The sequence below is a fragment of the Clavelina lepadiformis genome, chromosome 3 (assembly GCF_947623445.1).
Source record: "Clavelina lepadiformis chromosome 3, kaClaLepa1.1, whole genome shotgun sequence".
NCBI classification, from domain to species: Eukaryota; Metazoa; Chordata; class Ascidiacea; order Aplousobranchia; family Clavelinidae; genus Clavelina; species Clavelina lepadiformis.
The window spans coordinates 8566967-8586641 of NC_135242.1; the positions used below are offsets into that span (position 1 = coordinate 8566967).

Genomic DNA, 19675 nt, shown 5'->3' on the forward strand with positions numbered 1-19675 from the left:
AAATGCAATTTCAGTTTTTGTATTTTTTATTTTCATGAAATTTCCTTTTTTATTTACATCTATTTTGATAAATTCTGCAAAACAAAGGAACGCGCTGTAACCATAAACGTGAGCAGTATAGTGTGGTCGTTTGCAAGCATAGACAGATTGTTTGCTGAAGATTGAACATATAATGGATTTTTTAAAACTTGGATTTTTTTTGTATTTGCGTATATCTATTAAAATTATTTGTATCTATTCTAAAATACAATGTTTAAAATGTGTAATTGCTTTAAAAATATAACGCGTATGTATATTTTATTGTGGTGAGTTTTTTTAGATCTTTTTTCATTTTGTTGCATTTTTATCAATGCTTCAACTCACAGTGCTGTACCTTTGCTTCAACTCACAGTGCAGTACCTTCCTTCAATAATTTTACTTTCCAGCCTTGGACATCAAGTTCAGCTCCCGAACCAGCAAACATAAATGGCAGTACAGATCGATCAACAGCATCGTAGAGCTTGCTGAAATCTGTCCCATGAAGCTGAAGCCTCTTTTTTGTTTTCTCTTTCAGAAATGGTTGGACAATTACAAAAAATGCGTCAAAAATTCTAGGCACATTTGTAATATTAACTTGCTTTAACCGCAACGGCATGGCGTCCTGCAAGATTCCAAAAACACGCTTAGCAATGTCTGGGGTCATTTGCTTTACAAAATCGGCTCCAAAATAGGCCAAATCTTGAACAACAACTATTCCGTATATTTGAGTGCATTCATCTTCCAGTATTTTTTCCAAACTGGCAACCAAGGCAGCAAATGTATCGGTAATTGGTAGTTCGTTTGCCAATCCAAATCGAGCAACAACTACAGTGCATCCATTTTTTGCCTTTTCGGCCAGAGGAATGACCACACCTATATCCAATATATCTTTTAGGAGAACTGAGTTTCTGACTTTGTCGAATACTTCAGGCCACTGTTGCCTTTGTTGGTGAAAATTAGTTAGAATTGCAAGCGCTTTTTCCTGATCGAATTTCCTAGCTCTTAAAAACCTCAGAAGAAATCCGTCATCTTCATAGATGAGAGGAAGGTTTGGGTTGGCAGCATAGTAGTTTGCTTTCAGAAGATCAATAGCTGTCAAACGTTCCGAGTTGTTAGCTGGTTCATTCAGCTCCTTTACAGCCTTTGCAAGCAACTCACTTGACAAAGTACACTTGTATCGTTCGGTCATACTTATTTTTAATTGTGAAAGATAACCGTCGAGCTCACATTAAAACTCTTGCATACAAACTGTCGACCTTCAACAAATCTTTAAAAAAAATTTGTATTAACTTGAGATGTGTTGTGGGAAAACTAATCATTAACAGAGGGGTCCTCCTATTAATAATTAACCTCCCATTGTAAGGCCACGATGGTGATCCAGCCTCCGCAACAACAATTTACAGAGTGCATCTTCAAAGTCACACACCATGTAGAGATCAGAGTTTATTTGCGTATGATTTAAACTTTTGATGTTGTAATTGAAGGGAGGGTGAGTGAAGCTGTGATGCTTGAAAATCTAGACTTTCGCAAACACCTGAAGAGTTTGAAAATCCCATTTTGGTAGAGACCGCAGCAAGCCAGCCCACAGGAATGAACACGATGAATATCTCCGTACCTTGAACAGGGCATTCTTCTAACAACAATGCAGCGCATATTGAAAAAAAAAAGATTCCATCCGTATAAGTTGTAAGTGTTACATAACTTAGCAGAAGACGATTCGGATCGTTGTATGGAAATGTGTTGGCTTTTGAGTAACCAAGCCGAGTTCTTATTCAAGGTAGGCTGATAATCACCATTAATAAAGCTAGTTTTTACATAAAAGTTGAAGCAAGTTACTTTTTCAACTTGTTTATTGTATGTTGGGTTTAGTGGATGTGCTAACAATTATTCACCTTTAACATTTGGTTTATCATCTCTATCATCATGCACGTTTTAAGCCATTGGGCGTTTCTGCTTTTTTTCGCTCATTGCTTGTAGGTAAAGCCGAAATTAAAGATCTTTTCGGTCAACATCGGAGATAAAAATCATCTTTTTTGTCTGTAACTTAAAGAGGAAAGTTAAAAATGTCATGCGGCTGCAGGTCTGCAGCACTGGATCCGGTTGTTAACATTCTTTGAAACTTGAGTGATCGTTTGGAGTTGTGTAATGATCTTAATGAAAGTTACATTGAAAACATATTGTAACTTGATTGTTGAATAAATTGTAATTTCTGTGTAGCGCGTGACTTTAAGGTCACCCTGCTGTATATCGTAGGACTATAGCAAAGTCAAGCGAATATATAGTTTTTAGTTCTTCGGGCTATACTGGCCTTATGATTTCAGGTTATGGTATGTCATTTAATTTTTTAAAGTTTATAAATGCGTTAGTGTAAAGCTCGCGCTTTTTCATAAAACTGCCATAATTATAACGGTGGCGGATGTGCAAATTATTTGACGGAACAGACATGAAAGTTCAGAAATAAAATATGATGAAATAAAAACTTTTCTGTTCTGTTAACTGAGGTCCCTCATATTAAGCCTAAGACTACAACAATCAAAGCCACGTCATGATAAGGATCGTAATTACAATGCTTTGTCATTTATTTAACTTTGCTGGTCAGACTTTATGTCAAGTTAACGTAAACAGGAAAAAATTGAGTTTTTGCTCTGCTATCATCTCTACAGATGCATGCAAACGTAGATTAATACCGAAATATCTTCAAGGTTTGTTTTCACTATAAAAATTAATGGCTTTTTCACAGTGAAAAATTAGCTGACTATACTACCACGACTAAGCGAAATGTTTTGTTCTGGTCAACTCATAATCAATTGTCAACGGCTTACTAAGTCCTATTAAAATGATTGTTAGGCCAAGCCAAGTACCCTTTTCATTCTATCACTATCTTGATCAAACACAAAAAAATCAAAGATTTTTACTTTCGAGTAATTTGGAAAATGGTGTAGTAGCACTTACTCAAGAACTTATTAATACTTGATGATTATGTTGCTGCATGCTAACTGCTAAGTGTCTTCATTCATTCAAACATGGAATGTCCACGTAAATATCCCATTACGTTTCCATCAACAAAAACATTGAGAGAACAAATCTTCCCACGATTTCCGCCTATGTAGTTACCATTTTAACCATCTATGTGCATGAAAAATTTTTGGAGAATTATAACTAGGATACAGCAAAACATCAATTTTTTTGTACAATAAACATTCCAAATCCAAATGAAACAGAAATACAGGAATTCCAATTAACATTATTAACAAATATTATATCGTATGGCAATACGCAGTATCTTCACTTATAAGGTTTTCTTTCAGTATTACAAAATCAGTATTGTAATCTATAAAGCAGTGCCCTCTTCTAAGATGGTATTCTTCCAACCTTCGGTATCTAATTCTGGACCAGAACCTGCAAACATGATAGGCAATACCGATCGATCGACTACTTGGTATAAAGCATCAAAATCTGTGCCATGTAGTCGAACCCGTTTCTTTAATTTATCTTTCAAAAATGGCTGAAAAATGACAGAAATTACATCAAAGATTTTGGGCTCGTTTGTAATGTTTATCTGCTTAAGGCGAAGTGGCATCGCGTCCTGAATTATACCAACAGCTCGTTTAGCGATGGCTGGTGACATTTGCTGAACGAGATCAATGCTAATGTAGGCCAGGTCTTCTATAAAAATTAACCCATGAATTTGCGTTTCTTCTTCATCTGATAACTTCTCTAAGCTCGCCATGACCAGAGCAATGGTGTCTGTAATTAGCCCTGGCACCAGTCCAGGTCGTACCACGAGCACCTTACAACCGTTTTTTGCTTTTCCCGATAATGGCACTATTACCCCTGCATCCAGAAAATTCTTCAGAAGGATTGGGTTCTTTATCTTGTCAAATACTTCAGGCCATTTATTTCTTTGTTGGTGATAATTGGTCAACATTTTCAAAGCTCGATCTTGATCAAATTTCCTTGCTCGAAGAAATTTCAACAAAAACTTATCGTCACTTCTTAAAAGTGGAAGACCTGGGTTTGTGGCTATATAATTTTCTTTCAATAAATCAATAGCTTTTAAACGCTCGGCGTCGTCATCTGGTTCATTAAGTTCTTCTACAGCTTTTGCCAGCAATTCTTTTGAAAGGGAAAACTGATATCTTGCTGACATGTTATGTTTCAACAAACACTTCGAAGAACTAACACTTTAAAAAACTTAAAATAGATGAATCAATTAACAGCTATATTGTTGCATTAAATGATGATTGATTGGTTATCATTGCTTCACCAAAAAATCGTAGCCTCCGTTTGAATTTTTTTTCACAGTTTCTTGTCAAACTAACTTGACTGTTAGAGCATAGCTACCTTAATCTAACTTCAACTGAACTCAAAAGAGTTAAAGTTAACCTTTTACATATCATGATTATTTTTTGTCATTAACCCGGTGAGGTCGAAAAATGCCTTTGCTGTTACTATTACCAATGCACAGGAAAAAAAGTGATAAAACCAAAAAGGCTTAAAGCGTGCTCAAAAATAGAAATGGAAAAAGCTTACTTGAAACAACAAGCGAGGACTTTAAATGCAATACCCAATTACCTTTTCTTCTAACCTAACCGTGTCCTGTATCTTTAACAACGGGCTGAGTTATAGACTAATACGAACAAACACTTTCTAAATTGAATTATCCAAACGTTGATCAACTATACAGTAGCGTGCTATAGCTATAGCCTAAGTTGTCTTCATAAGCTGGTGTTGCTTAGTAGTAGTGTTCATACAGTAAGCAGCCTATTCGTAACAAAGGATAAGGGCACAAGTTAATCATTAAAGTGGCAACTAAGTAAAGTTAACAAACAAAAGGTCAATGAAGTAGAATTTACCAACGTTAGTCTGTAGAATTAAATTTTCCATTCATATTTGGTTTGCTAATTTCGGTAGCCTAAATGTAGTTTTCTCACTATAATTGTAGTCGTCGTATATAAGCTGATGTTTTTCGCTCAACTAGGCTACGTGTCGGGACATATGTTCAGCAACCATTGGGTAATGCTGCTATCCAAAATCCGCACATTAGCCTATGTCTTCTGTGGAGGACACGGTAGATGGGACAGTTAGATATAACATGGTCTACAGTTTACTACTCCACACTACACCCACAGGCCGCAAAGTGTTACACTCGTCATTTGTGAAGGGTTGAGCAGAATCGACCGACAACAGTAGGCTACGACCAATGAGTCCATCACTCCATCCTATAGCTGGGTTGGCAGTCAGCGTCGGGAATGATATTGTAAAGTCTAGTTTTAGTTTTTAGTTCTAGTATTTGCCACTCCGTGTTCCATTTAGAGTCCTTGCAACGTGTCTCACTGATGCCTAATTTTTCGGGATGTTCAACGGTCTTACAGGTGAAAAAGGTTAAGGTGGGGCAGATGGAGTGTCGAATTTATGATAGTGTTGTTACTGTTGTGTATGGCCGGTGTGTGCACCAGCCTACGGCAACAGGCAGATGCGTACAATATTTTATACGAAAAAGGCCGCAGTTCCTAATCGAAAGCGGTCTCTATTTTTTGCCATAACATGTTTGTTTGATCAGTAGCATGCCCTATTTGCACTACAGTTTTAATGTTTTGCTAATCTTGTTGAACGTGTGTCAAAATTCTAAAAAATATGGAGGAAAGTGCCTCATTTACCTCAGTTTAGCTACGGCCTTGATTGCCCGATTTAAGCCGTGCAAAAACTTTCCTCAGTCTGAAGGAAAGATTATTTCAGGGTGTCGAACCGGAACTGAACCTGTAAATCGGCATAGTTGGACAGCACCGCGGTAAAATAGTACCGAATTACTGTACCGCGGTACTTTTTCAATACCGATACCGGTACCGTCAGTAGTTTTGAAAAAAGTACCAAATTACTGTACCGAATTACTTTTTTCAAGAAATTTCAATCAGTCCCGGTACTCGGTACTTTTCACGTGATTAGTTCAAAATTTTAACAAGTATGTGTTCAAAAATACATGCTAATTAATCCTTAATACTAATTTTAGCATCTGCTGATCATTTTTAATCTAGAAATGTCAAGTAAAATTGCGAACGAATAACGTTACATATGTTTTGACCTGGAGTAACCTTTACCGGGGGCATAATAGCGGCAAATATTGCATTCGCAGCAGCATGTTTTACACGAAAAGTACCGGTACCGACTAAGTACCGAACTACGTTTTTAAAACAGTATCGAATACCGCAACCGTCAGTACATTTTTTGCCAAGTACCGATTCCGTTACCGACGGTAGCCTACTTTCAAAGTACCGACTGCCCAGCTCTCTAAACTAGTTTGAGCAGATGATTTTTAAAAACCGAATCGGAAGTTCCGGAACCATAACCCCATATGTTAACTTTGTCTGAATCCAAAACGAACCTGAACCATTGAAGACTAAGAGAAAAAAACGAACCGGAGTCGAAACTTTCTCAGTTGTAACCACTCTTTCTGTACAACTATGGCGAAAATGTATGGTTGTTACGTTGTTTTATGCGATGAAGTGAATCTGACTTCTGACTCCAAAAGGCTACTGTTAAAATAGTGGTTACCTTCGCTCATATAGTCATCTGTATTAATAAGTCATAACCTTTTAAGTTCAACACTTAATTGGAATCACAGTCGAAAACGAAAACAGTAAAAGAAAAAGGCAAACAAAAATGAAACGAGAAAATATTACGACTTTACAAAATACGGGGAGCAGCCTAAGGGCGTCAACTAGCGACAAACTAAGCTGTACTTAATGACCGATACACAATAATTTCATCCAAGAGTTATAGAAAACGTGTTTCCTTTGTCTATTTCAAAACGCAGAAAGCCTAAACTTAGAAATATCCACTCATGATAAGATAAATTATTTGAGCTAACGAAGCTAATTGAAGAAATTAAAATGTGTTCTACGTCGATTCAACCCACGAACGATTCAACCCCGGACGATTGAACCCACGGACGATTGAACACAGGACCATTCAACCCAGGACGATTCGACCCCTGGACGATTCAACCCCCGGACAATTCAACCCAGGACCATTCAACCTAGGACGATTCTACCCATTTACAAAAACGTCTACGCAGTTCGTTATCAGGCACAGAAGTATGAAACACGGCACGAAAAATAAATAAAGCCTACACGTCGATTAAAAGTCAAACCTTAGTAACAACTGTTTGTTGATGTGAATGTAGATTTCCCGCAAAAAAGTTTCAATCGGGATATGGAACATTTTGAGAGTAGTATAAGTCGCTTGTCTCCAGTCAACTTATTATTTTGAAAATAAAAGAATAACCTTTCCTGTAGCAGAGGAAAGGATTCTGTGTGCTATAATTCTGCTTATTTCGCTGTGGTTAGTTTGAAGTTTGTACCTGAAGAAAATACGGTACGATTGCAATGGTACCATAACCGTTAACCACGACGTACAGGCCAGTTCAGGATGGCCTAACTCTAGTCTAGACTGTACAAAGTAATTTGGTGATAACCTAAGCCATAAGTACGTGAAAGGTCCGTGGTTTGAATCGTCTGAGGGTTTAAAGGTCCGCGGGTTGAATCGTGCGCGGGTTCAATCAAGCCGTGGTTTAGAGGCATTGTTTCGTTTACTTTTACGATAAGAATAGTTTACGTGCAGCCCTGGGTTGCAGAATTCGGCTCCTTTTTCCAAAAATTTCCGTTTCAGACTGAATCCAATATAAGATTCGTTACAGCCCTACCGGCACTATCAAACACGTATTTACTGTTTTTTAAGAGAACTGTGTTTGAAACATGACAACACACCATAGCGCTCTTCATTTGTGTATTTTTTTCTTGTTAGTTTTTCTTCATCTGCATACCCCTGTCAATGACGAATGAGTGACAGTCTTGTGTGTTGTATTCGCATTAAGTGATGTACGACTTTTGCGTCCGCTTTGACGGATGTGCTGACGAGAGCAGGCTACGTTAAAGTACTAATTTACGCCCTTATTATTTCTTTTCGTTATTCTGACGGTTTTCAATGTGTTTTTTCATGTACAAGATAAATTAATATTTAGTTTAGCTGGTTAGTGTCTAATACTTAAGTAGCTATTTGTGTTAATTAGGCTATATTTGTATCGCCGCATTAGTACGTCGTGAAAGATTTCGAAGACAAGACTGCAAGATGAGTGACGAAAATTTTTATGGAAAGAATGTCGATAAATGCTTAACCGATCTTGCCGTGAAAGTTGGTAAGATAAGCTTTACTCTATGTAAATTTAAAAGTTTTATTGTAATATGGTAAGCAAAAAAGTAACTAATAAGTATCTAAAATGGTGTGTGTTTGCAAGCGTCAAGCTATTAAAATAAGTTGCATTCTGGGTTTGTACCATTTTGCTTATATCCATTTATGTAAGAAATGAAAGTATAGTTTTAAGACTGTTAGACCCATGTTTCAGCCTATAAAATCAAAAAATACCGGGTCTAGTATACAAGTGCGCAACCACAGGATGCCTTAGTATACTACACTCCAGCTACTCAAACTGTGACATCATCTGGTTGTGTACAAGACCCAAAATACTTATTAACAATTTATGAAAATACATACTACCGTATGGTATCACAGTCTTTTTCCTCAGACTGAGGAAAGTTTTTTTAAGACTTAAACTCGACAATGCTTTCTCATTGCTCGAGTTCATTTGCTGAGTTATAGCCGATTGGCCGAAATTGGAACTGTTTATCAGGATCAAGTGTTGAACAGAAGCAAGTGCCGTTAACGCTCGGCCAAGAGCATTACAGTGATAGTGATGAGGGTAGAACGTGAGCCACATTATTGTGAGCCCGTCAATCTAACCACTCGGCTACCGAACGGATAAATAAGTTGTTAAGCCCCAAGCAATAGTGGAAAGTGTGGCACCAGCATGCTTGACATTCATCAATGGCACACTGAACTTTTTTATCTTCACAACAATTTATTATAAATATACAAGGAAAAGTTGGTTGTAAACTTGTAAAAACACAAATTTATAATAAATAATAAGTTCAGGCATTAGTGCTTGCCATCGCACCAAAAATAAGTCTCTGCACGCGTGATTTGTTGTCAAAAACTGTCGTACTTTCCCACCAGGGCCCCAAAGTCTTAAAATGGCCAGGACGTTGAATATAGTCTGATAATGGTGCTATAATGCTAGTCTGTAACAAATAGAGATTTTAACAATTTCATGTTCAGATTAAAAAAAATGTTATTAGCATGCAAACTGTGTCTTAAACTTTTTATAACATTATTTAGGTATATACAAAACTTGTGATTTTACCATGACAATCTTTTTGTGTGCTCAACATACAGTCCAGCTGTAATGGTTTGAGGTTAGAATAACTATATTGGAAATCACATCTAAATATAGGTGATTGAAAAGAAAATATGAGCAGGACACATAAAAATGTATCATGCAAGGCAACCAATGTTTATATAAAGTAAAAGATGCAGAGGGTGGCTTATGTCAGCAAGTATGCTGCTTGAAGAGGCTTGGTATGTCAGTTTGAAAAATCAATCAACATTAAATAACACAGATAGTTTAAATTGAGAATTATTAACAAGCATATGATTGATTTAAATAAACTCTACCAAGAAGTACACTCTCCCAGACCATAGTTGGAGGTGTGGCCAGGGTGAGGGCAAGATGTCTGGGCCTGCTGATACATTGAAGCATAACATAACTGAAAGATGATTGTGCAAAATTATGAACGGGCTAAGTTTAAAAGAACATTGACTACTGTGTATGTACGTTATGATTATGTAATATTAAACTGTTGTGAAATTACTGTGTTACAGTAATATGTAGTAATACTAACACTGTTGTTGATTTTTCCCAAAGGACATCATACTCTTGCAGTTGTTTTATAGCCAGTTTGGACACGCAAAATATTCATATTAATTGTAGATTAGGTAATTATTCTTTAATAAACACCCTAATCCCCAAATGAAAAGTGTTACAATTGCACTTGAAATTTGTCAATAGATTTATGATAAATAGACAAGGTATTACATAATTTGCATGCTGTCACATGAAACGTTAAGCATGCTGACAATGAATGTTAATGCATTATCGTGTTGGCAAACTGAGGTTTCCTAAGTATATAAATATATTTCCTAAGCAGTTGCACACATGTTTAATTGATATTTGTAATATATATACAGAGGAAATTTAAGTCAAGGTTTCGAATAACTCAAATTTGTCCGGAATCTAAAAATACTGATATCTCTAATTCAAAAGTTCAGTTAAGTTCCATTGTTCAACTTGAACCACAAAAATGGTTTAGTCCAGTGGCATGAACAACCCTTGTTTCAAATTTAGTCCAAAAAGTCAGTTACTATGTGGTGACAAAGTGACCACAGCTGTCATTTAGTCTTTATTGCGTGTAAATAGGTTTGTAATAACTTAATTGATTTAACCGGGTTAAGAAAATGTCATCTTGGTGTCCAGCCCATTTTTACTGATATATAATAAAGTATTATATAAAAATCAGTAACTCATATTGTCAATATTTCAAAATTATTTCATTGGCCTCTTCAGCTTTGTATGAACATTATTTTTACCATAATTGATTGATGTCGTATATTATTATAACTTTATAAGGTTACTAGTTACAACCAATGATTAATTGTGCAGTAACGTGCAATTCATATTTAATTCAAAACTGAACCAAATTATTTAAAAGGCTGTGTATTGTTTAGGTGCTGGAGTTGCAGTTGGGGGAGTCTTTTCAATTTTATTTAAACGTAAGTAACTGGATTGTCATTATTTGTGATTATTGGTTTTGCGTGCATTACATTGATAGGTGCTACGTTAAGTGACCAGCTTCCTGTTGCATTTTCCGCCCATCATCACTGCATGTTATTTGCAATAACTTACCTTACACATAAACATACACAGTTGGAGCTCGTTAACTTAAAGCTGAAGTGAACGTTTAAATTCTTCATGTTAATTTTCATGTCATAATTATTTACATAGTTTACAATATCTTTCTAGGTCGAGTATGGCCAATAACAATGGGGGCAGGAATCGGTATTGGCATGGCGTATACAACTTGTGAAAACAGATTCCGTCAACATTATGCACATAAAATTATTTCCAGTACTTCCCAGGTAAGTAGCTGTGAGAAATAAGATCACATTCTTCATTTTTGGCCTGTAACTTCTAATAAAACCATTATATACACCCGTTTTAGGTTTAAGCAAGTAACTTACTGTAGTTGGTTTTGCTCTTAATTAAAGGCTAAAATTTAAAATACCATGTATTCCAACTAACAGCTTTACCGTCCTGATTTTGCCGAAGACAACGCTTCTGGTGTGTTGGTTGAAAGTGCAGAACCCGCTACATCACAAAGCGCCAGTGGCACAGACACTTCAAATTCACAAAATGAAACTAACAGTTAGAAAAGAGCATTGAAACATTTTATCTAGCTTTTGTTATTGCTTGACACGATTTGGTGGGCTTTGTTGGGAGCTCAGCTCAATAGCATTTAGACTACAGAGAGTGATTTCGATTTTCCGCTTACTTGCAGGGCTTGTCTATAACTGGCGTTTTATGTTTCTGCATGTTGTTGTGACACTATTTTCTCAATGCAATAAATCTCTATTAACCCCTGGCTGAGGTTTGCGCAAAAATTCAACGGTTTGAGCTTTTGGCCTTGTGAAATTATCAAACGGTATAAAGCGGCCTGATACACTGTCGATGCATTTTGCGCATTTTATTGTAAGTGACGTGAGAGCGAGACAGGCTGTGGATAGTCATGCGGTATTAAGGTCGTGAAAATAGCCAGCTACCAAGGTTTAGATTTAAATTTTCTAAATCCGTCACTTCTTCGTTTTAAGTCTCAGCAACGATGGACTGTCGAGTGTCGACTCAATAATGTTAGTTTTTTGACGATGTTCGGTTGCTTTAGTCACGGTGCCTCAAATTCCACCCCTGATATATCAGTCAATAAAGGGAACTGGAAGCACAGCCATATGGATTATGCTCTTGTAGGCTATACCACAAAAGAAGATAAAATATATACTGTATAAGTTAAGAATAAAGAACGCAATGTAAAAAAATTAAAATCGCAACCGAAGCGATTATAGCCGCTTGCTGTTATCGTATCTGCAAATGAATTTTTAGCAAGTTGAAGTAGCTTATACTGTATTAAGACATACGTTAAAGGGGTCAGCTAAGCAATGTGCCTTTGGTTTCTTTTTTTTTCTCAGTATTGAACCTATAACATATATCTTGCTCGCATTTGGAATGACATGGTTGCAGATGAACGAATGTAAACCTACTTTTAAATGCACTCACTTCTCCGTTGCAATAAATGAGCTAGTAACTAGTTTCCACATACACTTGTTTTTTTCTAAATTAATCATTTCATTTGTTTATTTTATGAATGCAAAATTGCTCTATATTTCCAAATTCCTCGGCTGATTCAATCCGTTAATCTGCCCACCTCAGGTCAGATACTTCCATTTCCGCAAGTCTAGTAGACTTTCGGTCCGGTTCTGTCTTGTGTATCCCGTTTTTCTCCAGCTGATGTTGAGTGCGCTGGTTACAACTATACAGATGCCAATTGATTTCCATCTCTGGGCGGTATTGCAGAAGCCGGTTTTCGTTGATCTCGTTGTTTATGGTGTAGTCATAGTACCAAAACCTGTCCCCCAATTCGGACGTCATAAATTCAAATTAAATTATGGTTTTGACTCAGCAGAAAAATAGCTGTAACCTGACTAGCGGCTGAACACTTTGTATTCAATTTATTCCAATGTCTAAGATCTCGGCCTTCTTTCTAACAAGACAAGAGTTGTGAAGGTTATAAATACGGTTTGTTGAGTAAAATATAGCCTAGTTGTTTGTTAGTTTATCAGCTATAGTTTGTTAGCTTATTTATATTTATTTGTTTGACTGTTGAGTGTAAGCTTGACCGCTTATGCAGTTATTACGAAGACACCGGTTGAAAGTTGCAAGAGTCTTTGTTGTAATATTCTGGTTCATATCTAAATGCTTTGCAATGTGAAATATGCATACATGGGGTTTGCAGAGCATTTTTTTTATTCAACTTGAATTCCCTGTGCTGTATGATAGTTATGTAGATTATTTTGTTCTTAGTAATGGAACAATTAATAGTTCCTTTCGGCTTTTTCCATTTTTACGTTTCCTTGGTTTCATAATTGCAATAACTTGTCGAATGAAGATGTCTATTATCAACGATGCATCTTTTGTAACTGGAGTTTGTTGGACTCATTTTATTTTCAAGGCGAGAGCGTTATTAAATTCCATGTTCCATATTTATTCCATGTTCCATGTTTATTTCCCAAATTATGCTAAGTTATTGCCAAAACAGAATCATGTTAACTACTTACTCTTTTAATTATAGCACTTCAACGACGTTCTACACTAACAATACTAAGTCATCAATAGAATAGATTTAGTTGTAGACAATAAGTGACCAGTTGTTTATCAATCAAATAGACAAAATAAAACGTCCGATCAAAATATTTGATATCAGTACGCAAAATTATTTTTGACTGACGTGTCGAAAAGTTCTTTTTTTGTGTCTGACACAGATCTAGCAATATAAAATCGTTTTTAAAACCGCTGCAAAATAAATTAGACTTTCTATTAAAACCTTTTAGAAATGCTGTTCAGCTTAAAGTTTGTTTTGATTCGGACTCTTTAAAATCGTTGATATTTTAGGCTTAAGGAATCATGCGTGCGAAGTTTATGGTAAAAAATAACCTTTTATCACCCATTAGAATAAGAAAGAGTGGGTCTTTTCTAAGAATTTGGGGGAAAAAATTGCATTAAGCTTGCCAGTGTATAAGTTTGCAATCACTCGAGTGAAACCATTTTCTCTTTCTTATTCTAGTTGTTGATAGAAAGGCTTTACCAAAAAATTGAAGTACGTAAACTTTTTTGAGTTTGGTACGTGTACACCCTTGAATTTATAAAATCACTGATGTTGGATCAGTCGTGTCGAGCCAAGATATTGCGAAAAAGGCCTAATGTTTAATGCATTGTTGAAACATGTGGATGTGTTGTTCTTGTGGCCCACAATGTGGGCGCTAAATTGGTTTATTGGAGTTAATTTATGGCATTTCAAGTATTTAGACAGTGTATTTTTTTGCCTTACTGTAAAAAAGCCAACAGTGGACCATGTTCTGCTGGCATTAGGCTAGCCTATACCCGCTGACCTAGTTTTTCTATCTAGGCCTATATATAGTCTAGGACTTTTCAGAAAGTTTTGAAAGTGCTATAGCCTATACTGGTATGTGTCTGTGCTACCGCGTTTACAGAAGTAGGTTACATAACCCGTCGTTAAACATGGTAAGCCTATTCCTGTATTCACCCATAATCCGAATCAACCAATAACAGTTTTAGCTGAATACTTTTAGCAGAAAGTACTTTTTAGTTTTAGCAGACTTGTTAAAGTTTTATCGTGACGTCACCAAATGCAGCCTGCTTTTTTTGAGTAGCACCCTGCAATTGGTGGTCAACATCACGTGGTTGCTGATCGGTCTACCACTCTGCTATAGGCCTTGCGTCTTTCAACGCTATTGCGGCCAAAGCACTCAATTCAACTTAAATTTAAAAACAAGCTAACCAAAAATTTTTAAAAGTTTTTTTCGATTAACATAGTTTAGCATCCCTTGGGTAAATTGTGATATATCGCATGCGTAGCGTTGCCGTTAGTTATGGACTGAAGAATGCAAGCACCTTAACTGGTGGGTGGTTGGTCTTCTTGATGTTTGAAACTTAAAAAAGGAAAATTTTGACCGTTATTTTTAGGGCAAACTAGGAGCTTTTTTGTCCAATTTTCGCAAGCCGCTTCTTAGTCTATCTTCTAACTCCCCTCAACAATGCCTTAATGGGAATGCAATTATAACTTTCCCTCACAAAGCGTGTCAGTGGCTCGTGTTAGCTTCTAGACGTTGCATCGTCATTTCGCTTTAAGAAATACTCGTCAGGAAATATGATAGACAAAATGCGTTGAATGCATAGCTGTACTGGGAGGCTCTACACCTTTGTGACATGGGCATTTATCCGACTTGGGCTAAACTATCACGCAATTTAAGGCGAAGGAAAACAAACTAAATAGAATCGGATACTATAATCGATTTGTCACAATTTGTTTTACGATTATCTGGTTAGTAGCAATCAGTCTTATCAATTAATACCTATATCTATTGCTGCATTCGTTGTATATACTGTTTATAATTACATCTTTTTGGTATTTTCATCTTAATGTTGATACTACATGTGTCAGAGTAATTTTCTTAACCGGTATATCTGGCCCCCTGCCCACAATTGACAGGTGATGGTGATAGATATGCAAAAGTTCATTTGTTTTTCTCTAAAGTGAACTGGTTGGTACCAAACTATCTTGTTATTAACTATTAGCCAAAAAAAATTAGGCCTTTATAGAGCGTGTTGTTTTACTATAACAAGGAATGTTTTAATTAATAAATGGCAACGTATGGCAACATACGTAATCTTTGTGGCTAAGCTAAAAACACAGAGAGAAGCTGCTCGAATCACAATATTACATACAAAAGTATATGTGGACTTCTTCATTCCTTGCGTTTTATTTTCTTCAATTAAGTTTTTTTACAAAGGTCTGTGACATTACCTAATTCCCTGGTTTTGTTAAACACAATGTATCAAAGGGTATGTTGCAATACAGATATAGCCTTGCACTTGTATGTGTCAATGGTGAAAACAATGGGTGCCCAGTAGGCATCCATTCAGCTCAAAGCATAGGTGGGCAGTACCGAATTACTGTACCGCAGTAATTTTCCAGTACAGATACCGGTACTGTCGAAATTTTAGAAAAAAAGTACCGAATTACTTTTTTCAAGAAATTTCAGTCGGTCCTGGTACTCGGTACTTTTCATGTGATAATTTCAAAATTTTAACAAGTACATTTTCATTAGCATTAATCCTTAATACTAAATTTAGCAACTGTTGATCTTTTTTAATCTAGAAACTTCAAGTAACATTTCAAACGAGTAATGTCACATACCTTTTGACTTGGAATAACTTTTACCGAGGGCAAACATTCCACTTGTAGCAGCATCTTTTACACAAAAAGTACCTACAAAGTACTGAAATCCTTTTTTAGAATAATACCGGAACGATCGGTACATTTTTTGCCAAGTATCGTTACCGATGGTACTTTCAAAGCCGATTACCCACCTCTGGCTCAAAGTTGGATGTCCAGTTCAAAATTGGCTTGCCTTGGCACAGAGACACCCACTAAAACATTGTCACCCCACTGACTAAAACATTGTATGAGTTATCATGTAACAATCACTTTTCTGTTAAAATTATCCAGGCATTGCTAATGAACACATTTTATTTTAACAAAAGTATTAATGGTCAGGGAACACTGTACTTAACGAAACAGGTTACTCCTGGTATTCAACAACCCTTACAGATTTGCATGTAATCTTATACTTTTAATAATTTAACAAGGAAAGCAAGCAGTGAACTTAGCTTGGCTCAGAACAATTTAAGTCTTTTCAAAAAAAACGTAAATATTTTTAGTTCACCAACCTACACACTATAAATGGGGATATGAAAGCAAGTAAACTAGTGGCAAAATTCCCATTTCTTAAGGAATTCTTCAAAATCATTTTCAAAACTTGTGACAAACAAAACATCCGCTAAAAATTTTTCTACATCCGCTTCTGGTTTATAACTAATGAGGCTATCAAAACGTCGTCCAAAAGATCGTCAACACTGGCAAAGCGCGATTCTTTTTCTCACGACTTTGTTTGAGTTTATATAACTTACTAATTTCTGCTGCATTTAAAAATGATCAAGTAGCTTCCTAGACTTGAAGATCTGTGGATGTTAATTATTTGTAACCATGTCAAAAAAGATAATGCTTTGCTATCTCCATTTTATTTAAAAATAAAATAGGACTCAAATATTTCATTATAACGAAACATAACCATGAAATTGTAGGCGAGTAATGGCATAATTAAAAACTGTTAGCAATTGTGTAGTTCTTCTCTCCCAGTATTCCTACTCAACCTTGTATTCAATATTTGGCAATATAGTACTGTTCTGCAAAAGGTCGTCTGACTTAAAAATTAGTTCGCAAAAGCTTGCTCGTGTTGACGCATTTGAGCGTCCACAAAAACCCATAAAAAATATTTAAGAACATTTCTCTCTTAATAGTTATGATAGAAATAAATGAAACGACATCAAGAAAAATATGTCATAGATAGATACATGGTCAGCGAAGCATGCGATGTAAAGTTTATGTGTTATCTGCGGCAGATTACATAAGCTAATTTTGTTTTGCATGTGAACAAAAGTTTAAAATACTGGACTAGAAGTAAATACAAAGGTTCGTTCATTCAAACGCGCCATCCATTGCTGTGTCAGTACGAAACTGAAAAGAAACATTAATGTAAATCTCTGCGTCCGGGGCATACTCTGACAGCATCAACATACATGATGCATTTTTCCGCCTTTTGGGTAGATTTTTGCTTATGCCGGGTAGACTAGGTGTTGTGAGCAATATTAAGTGCATTTTCCCACGTTAGATCTGATCGTATTTCCAAGCGTTCAGATAAACATTTTAGACTCAAGTTACAACAACTGCACTCTTGTATTAAAGACATTCATAAATAATGTTATAATGCAAATTAAAATATTGATAGAAGCGCTTATTTACGGGTTTGTATGAATCCAGGTCCTTATTAGATCATAGGTGAAATGAACATGAAATATCGTCATCCTTCTTCCCAAAAGATATAGATATAGTTCACCTGTTTTTCTTCTGACTCGTCGCAAAGCTTTGATGCTTGCCCATACCTTTCGAATTGACGAATCCACTTGCTTCATTTGTCTGTTGCACTGAAATCGAAGCACTCAGGTGATGAAATTTGAATAGACTGAGCGGCTGAGTCCTAGTTCTGCCACAATATAACGTTTGGCGTGTCGTACACAACTAGCTTTATTAGTGCTCAAGGGCTTTTTGCCCTTCAAACATGTGCCTCGTTTATATATAGAGGTAAATCTCATACTCATAGAAATCACACACACACAACCCCATAAGCAGATAACACTATCAACATTGTATTGTTTGTTATTGTCTGTATAGGATCGAAAAATAAAATGTTAACCATTATGGCATGATAAAATTACAATTACAATTCCATCAGAAAACAGTGAGCAGTAAAAAGTACCAAAACCCAGAAGGCTTAAAACATGCCAGAAGGTTGTAACCAAATAATAAAGATAAATTAGGATTAGCATGGTCGCTAAACTCAACATACACTAAATAAGTTACAAAAAAAATTATTCTTGCAAAATGATGCTCATTAACATATAGGTAATAAGACACATAAAGGTGGACATTGAGGCAGTGTGGTAACTAGACTACGAATAAGCTGATAAAACAGACCTGTAAAGATATGCTTAGTCACATGATAATCAGAAGAATGACTGTTATTGCTGTGCAGCAGCCTGCTGTTTTCATCTAGCACCCTCATGTTGTTTACTGCTCAGTAATTCACAGGCTGCTGTTGGGTGACTTAGCACCAGGCGAGATGAATGAATGAATTTATGACGAGATGAATGGCAGACTCAATGCACCAGTTGCACCCTGCTGTTTGTTGCTGCTGAAAACTGGACAGCTTGCAGTTTGCTTATATCAAGGGTGTTAAAGATGTAAACAAAATTTACGCTATACTTGCCCACATAACCAATCTTTATATATATTCTTTTCTAAAAGCCAATGTATACTTTTCTTGAAAAAAAAACACATCTGCTGCTCAATTTTATGAAATACTAAACTGTTATTTATTACATCACCAACAGCAGCCTGTCAGTCATTGAACAGCAAGCAATAACAGGAACAGTGAAATTGAATACCTTTTACTGTTTTGAGTGGATGCGCTTGGGCATCCTGGTTCTGCAAAAATGGGTGCCCCTCAAAAAAGTTGGATGCCCTACTCTGGCAAACTAAACTTAATCTGCCAACAGACACAATCAACTATACATTTTTTTGGTCTAAAATTTTATGAAAGCTCTGCTCTTTTTCTCCCCAATGGTCTAGTCACAATTGCCATGAGTGATTTCCTGCAAATACATCTGTTAAAACAATCTCTTCATGCTGTGTGCAGATTATAGCCCTACACAGATCTCACCTTAAACAATGGCATTATCCAGACATTAGCCACATGGGCAACCTCATTGTGCAGTGAATACTAATGATTAAAAAACAATGGGTGCCCAGTGGGCATCCATTCAGCTCAATAGGTTGGATGCCCAATTCAAAATTTGGTTGCCTCTGCACCAAGACACCCACTAAAATCTAACAATGAGGGTGCTATTGGAAAACAGCAGGCTGCCGTACCCCTCTTGGTTATGACCCCTCCCTCATAGTCCATAGGGTAAATTAGCCAGTGTGCGAAATCTTGCCAAAAATCTCTTAACAAAATTTTTACTTTTTAATGAATTTATAGGCAAACCTTTAAACATGCCTACTTCCAAGTGGCTACCTGCAAAATTTATCATTCCTATCAAAAAAACACACTGACCTCAAGGAAAGCTAAATTTCCCATTTAGGTGAAAATCTCATCCCTTAAATATTTCACAAACTATAGAAACTAGAGAGCTCTTTTTTCACACACTTATTCTTTGAAGAGCTTTCGCACACATATGCAC

At 36.2% G+C, this 19675-nt stretch overlaps 2 protein-coding genes and 1 pseudogene across 2 annotated transcripts; 1 reads left to right on the plus strand and 2 right to left on the minus strand.

Moving 5' to 3' along the window:
* Positions 1–60: 60 nt before the first annotated feature.
* LOC143450145 (alpha-tocopherol transfer protein-like pseudogene) lies at positions 61–1265 on the minus strand (annotated as a pseudogene).
* A 1650-nt stretch (positions 1266–2915) lies between these two features.
* LOC143449439 (alpha-tocopherol transfer protein-like) lies at positions 2916–4342 on the minus strand. Its single transcript, XM_076949648.1, has one exon. It carries the CDS (start codon positions 4166–4168, stop codon positions 3350–3352), a length of 819 nt encoding a protein of 272 aa, XP_076805763.1. The 5' UTR covers positions 4169–4342; the 3' UTR covers positions 2916–3349.
* A 3466-nt stretch (positions 4343–7808) lies between these two features.
* LOC143450368 (MICOS complex subunit Mic10-like) lies at positions 7809–11609 on the plus strand. The gene is made up of 5 exons (XM_076950884.1): positions 7809–7951; positions 8087–8212; positions 10696–10740; positions 10991–11106; positions 11272–11609. The coding sequence occupies exons 2-5, from the start codon at positions 8146–8148 to the stop codon at positions 11395–11397; spliced, it is 354 nt and encodes a 117-aa protein (XP_076806999.1). The 5' UTR covers positions 7809–7951; positions 8087–8145; the 3' UTR covers positions 11398–11609.
* The last annotated feature ends 8066 nt before the right edge of the window (positions 11610–19675 follow it).

Bases quoted from the DNA above. Each gene is read 5' to 3' on its own strand.
- LOC143449439 (XM_076949648.1), bottom strand. From the start codon at position 4,168: ATGTCAGCAAGATATCAGTTTTCCCTTTCAAAAGAATTGCTGGCAAAA.
- LOC143450368 (XM_076950884.1), top strand. From the start codon at position 8,146: ATGAGTGACGAAAATTTTTATGGAAAGAATGTCGATAAATGCTTAACC. The intron at 8,213-10,695 runs GTAAGATAAGCT...TGTATTGTTTAG, and splicing joins CGATCTTGCCGTGAAAGTTG to GTGCTGGAGTTGCAGTTGGG. The intron at 11,107-11,271 runs GTAAGTAGCTGT...TCCAACTAACAG, and splicing joins TTATTTCCAGTACTTCCCAG to CTTTACCGTCCTGATTTTGC.